Source organism: Anneissia japonica, unplaced genomic scaffold (assembly GCF_011630105.1).
Source record: "Anneissia japonica isolate Jap-2015-1 unplaced genomic scaffold, ASM1163010v1 scaffold287726_len2788222_cov184, whole genome shotgun sequence".
NCBI lineage: Eukaryota > Metazoa > Echinodermata > Crinoidea > Comatulida > Comatulidae > Anneissia > Anneissia japonica.
This window is the reverse complement of record NW_022705125.1, coordinates 1,812,060-1,815,995: the sequence shown is the minus strand read 5'-3', so window position 1 is coordinate 1,815,995 and position 3,936 is coordinate 1,812,060. Positions and strand designations below refer to the sequence as shown.

General features: G+C 34.4%; 1 protein-coding gene and 1 long non-coding RNA gene across 3 annotated transcripts in view; one reads left to right on the top strand and one right to left on the bottom strand.

Annotated features, from left to right (window-relative positions):
* LOC117105305 overlaps nucleotides 1–3,936 on the top strand; it is a 12,108-nt gene that overhangs the window by 2,068 nt on the left and 6,104 nt on the right. The gene's annotated exons all lie outside the window — the stretch shown is intronic.
* Nucleotides 1–3,936, bottom strand: part of LOC117105304 (calpain-A-like) — a 13,642-nt gene that overhangs the window by 6,570 nt on the left and 3,136 nt on the right. For both annotated transcript variants that reach the window (XM_033246425.1, XM_033246424.1), the window contains exons 3-5: nucleotides 2,714–2,860; nucleotides 2,237–2,368; nucleotides 902–1,095 (exon numbers count right to left, since the gene is read on the bottom strand). In XM_033246425.1, coding sequence (XP_033102316.1) covers nucleotides 902–1,095; nucleotides 2,237–2,368; nucleotides 2,714–2,860 — 473 coding nt within the window. The remainder of the gene's footprint in view (nucleotides 1–901; nucleotides 1,096–2,236; nucleotides 2,369–2,713; nucleotides 2,861–3,936) is intronic.

The window sequence follows — 3,936 nt, the reverse complement described above, 5'->3', positions numbered from 1 at the left end:
AGATTTTGAGAAATAATAAAATAGGACAGTGTGTATGGCTGGTACAAGTTAGAGGTGTCATAATCATAAAATTACTCACCTCATCCCAACCATAGTGGAAAAAAACTATCACTAATGGAAAATTTTTCAAGACTGACAGCAAGATGAAACTTATTAATATATATTGATTTACATGGATGGATGATTACATGGATTGATTTACATGGATGAAATGTAATTATTAAATTTCATACCTTTATGCTATGTTTAGCACTGGTGGATCAAAGAAATTTTTGCCAGAGGAGCGTGACAATGTAGGACCTATGGTTCAAGATGAGTGTGACATAGGGACACCCATATTACCACATCCTTAAAAGTTTAGATGGGTTAGGGGCAGATTTTGAGAAATAATAAAATGGGACAGTGTGTATGGCTGCTACAAGTAGGGGCAGATCAAAATTTTGTTAATAAAGGGGACACCAATTTTATATAGGCCTTTGTAATATAATTATACAGATAAATATGTATCCAATAATCATATGATTAATGTTCAGTATATTGTTATGAAATACTGTAACATTTAGCATTTGTATCAGTGGTGGCACCTTGATTTGGTCACATGTCGCTCAAAATCTCCAAGAAGTGTTCCATGGGGGCGAAGCCCCGAGAAAAATATGACAATTTAGATGTTTCAAAGGCTTATTTAATCGATTTTGGAGTTTATACTAATATGTAGAAAATACGTCATAATTTTTTTTCCCCCGACAAATTGTGGTTTTTCTCCCCACCGTCTGGCGCCACCCCTGGTTCTCCAGGGGTGGTGCCAGGATTTGCCTGACGGGCCTCCCTCACTGGCGCCACCCCTGCGCTTCTCTGAATCTACCACTGGGTTGATTTATACATTGACTACCTCTAGACTTACTTTGCATACGCCTTTTCAATAAGCGCTGGCCAGAATTCATTGGTGTTACTAGAGTGCGCATAAAGAAGCTTTCCATTGACCGTCGGCAGTCGATCATCAATGATGACATCGACCCAGCTACCAAACCGCCAGAAACGGAAGTGAACAATCCCACAATACCCCTCACCATGGAGTGGCTGGTCACCTTTAACCACCTACACAATACATCATTACAGAGTTAATGTGGATATAAAAGAATTTGTCAAGGAAGCTAGAAAAATCATGAGACAAACATGTGAACAACATGTCATGTTAAAACTCATGGAATTAATTAAATTATGATAGCTAATTAGCTAATGAATGTTAAATTGATGCAGGAAAATAAATTTGTTTACAATAATTGTAATACAATTACATTAAAAGAGATAATAATAAATATTAGACAGCACATTGAAAATTACTGCATTGTGGCTGGTCACCTTTAACCACCTACACAATACATCATTACAGAGTTAATGTGGATATAAAAGAATTTGTCAAGGAAGCTAGAAAAATCACGAGACAAACATGTGAACAACATGTCATGTTAAAACTCATGGAATTAATTAAATTATGATAGCTAATTAGCTAATGAATATTAAATTGATGCAGGAAAATAAATTTGTTTACAATAATTGTAATACAATTACATTAATAGAGATAATAATAAATATTAGACAGCACATTGAAAATTACTGCATTGTTGTATGCAATACTATCAGAAATTAAGAAAAGCAACAATTTTATATCAATTTGCCCATGCAGAATGTTCATGTGCATTCAAGTGTCCCTGTTACTTCAGGAACACATTATGTATACCAAAATTAAGGATAGGAAACATTAAACTTAATTACTGTTTCCTGGTTTTTCAGTTTGTTAAATTTATGATTTACGACTGACGTCAATGGCCTTCTTTTGAGTTGTTTTTTTTTTTCCGCCTTTTTGGAGAATAATAGCAAAAGAGTTAAAAATATACGGTATTGTATCACTGGCGACAAGTTAAGAACCTGTTGAATCTAAGCTTATTGTTACTGAGCTCATTATAAGCTATTTTTAAGTTTTTCTGGAGAATAGTGTCAAAAGTTACTGGGTGTGGCATTATTTATAAGTTATTAATAGCAAGATTAGAATCAGGCCAGTTTGAATATGTCTAGTTTAGTTCAGATAATCAAATTACCAGTACTATAAATAACATGAAATGGTTTCAAATTACTATTACCATTTGTTAAAACAAACACTACCTTGGGCATGCTATAAAAGATTTGCATTTGCTTTCTGACTAACTTTGAACTAAAAATAGTATAGCTTCATGCATACCATGGAAATTAAGGCTTTATGCTTTGCTACCCCAGCACATGAGGCTAGAAACCAACAGTCACTGAGTGCTCCCTGTATGACATCATCTCTACTGATGCCATCCACTTGGAGTAGAGGGGCATTACACAGTTCCTTCAATTAATGGGAAAAAAAAGTTTAGTAAATTAAAAAATCAAATCAAATTCTAAAAAATTCATACATAAATGAGGTAACATACTGCATGATTAAGGATGTACAATTAGTAATTTGTATAATTAGGGACCCATCTACCCCCATACCGACCCAATATATCCTACACCCTTTAATATGAAATATGAAATACAAAATACTTTATTGCAATTTTCTTCAAACTATATTTACTTATTCATCTATTTCTCTATTTCGAATGCTGGATCTGCCACTGCAGATCACTTGGAATTGTTCTTCCAACTTGGGACCCCTGCAATAGCATCTCGATTTTATTTTTACTTAACTTACATGCGGCCGCTTCCATTCAACGTCATCAACATTTGAATCTCTCTCTACAAAGTAAAGTGAGGAGGAGTCAGCTGGAAAAACATCATCTTCAAATAGCTGGTCATTTGTAGAATTTTTCTTCACCTCCTCAAAAAATACTTCATAGTTCTGGAAAAATTAAAATAGAAAATTAATGAACTCCTCAAGAAATTAAATATTTCTACAGATGTTGCTTTGAATAATCATATTAAAAAGTTGTGTTGAAATCTATGAAACATATCATTTATATATTTTTCAGAATCTTTATTATATGATATTCTTTTGTTAATTAAACTTTGGATTGTGTGTGACCTTAACTTGGGTGGTGAAATAAACTGGGTGGCCAAATACATCAGAAAAGTTTTAAAATTATCCACTTTTGAAGGAGGTTTTCAATGAAACGAAATACCATTGACCCCTTTTTCAGTCTTTAGTGAAGCCAATTTTATTGTCAATTGTGAAGCTATTTTACAAGTTGTGTTATTACAAGTTTATTTGTTTAAATTAGCTCATCCGTCAAGTGAGGTCAAGTAATACACTTGCATCAGATTTCTATATGGAACTCTATTGAAATTTTTTTATAATTTCATTATATTTGGCCAGCAAAATTCCTTACATAATCATCGAGCCACCAGCAGTGTGGCAAGTCGGAAATTTTGCCTTCGTTGGACAGGCCTGGACCCTGTCGTCAGACACTATGAGCATGGGCGTCGATCAGTGGGTGCAGGGCGACACGCCCCCCCCCCAATTTTCAAAGTGGGGGGGGGACATCATATCGGTTGTCCCCCCCCCACTTTTCACCAATCTTCTATAAATAAAACCCCACTTTTAAAAGCGAATGTAAAGAATAACAATTACGCATGACTCATGAATTTTGTCTGTTCAGTTTTCCAAGTGCAGTACGTATTTTGCGGACCACAGCCGAGTAAAAACAAAATTGTTTATACATTTCGTAACCACCTCAGAAACCACTAGATCGATTTTATGGGTGCAGCGGTTATCAGACGCTAAATTTATTGTGAAAACAATGTACTGAACGTTGTTAAAATTGGAAGCGTGTATGCTTATTAGGCCAATATTTTTACAAACTCAAAAGGGCACAATTTCTACTATAAACGATTTATTCCTTTTGTATATTATTATGACCCGTACGTATATACTAGTGTTTAATATTATCTACATACATAGGATTACTGTTTTTCCTA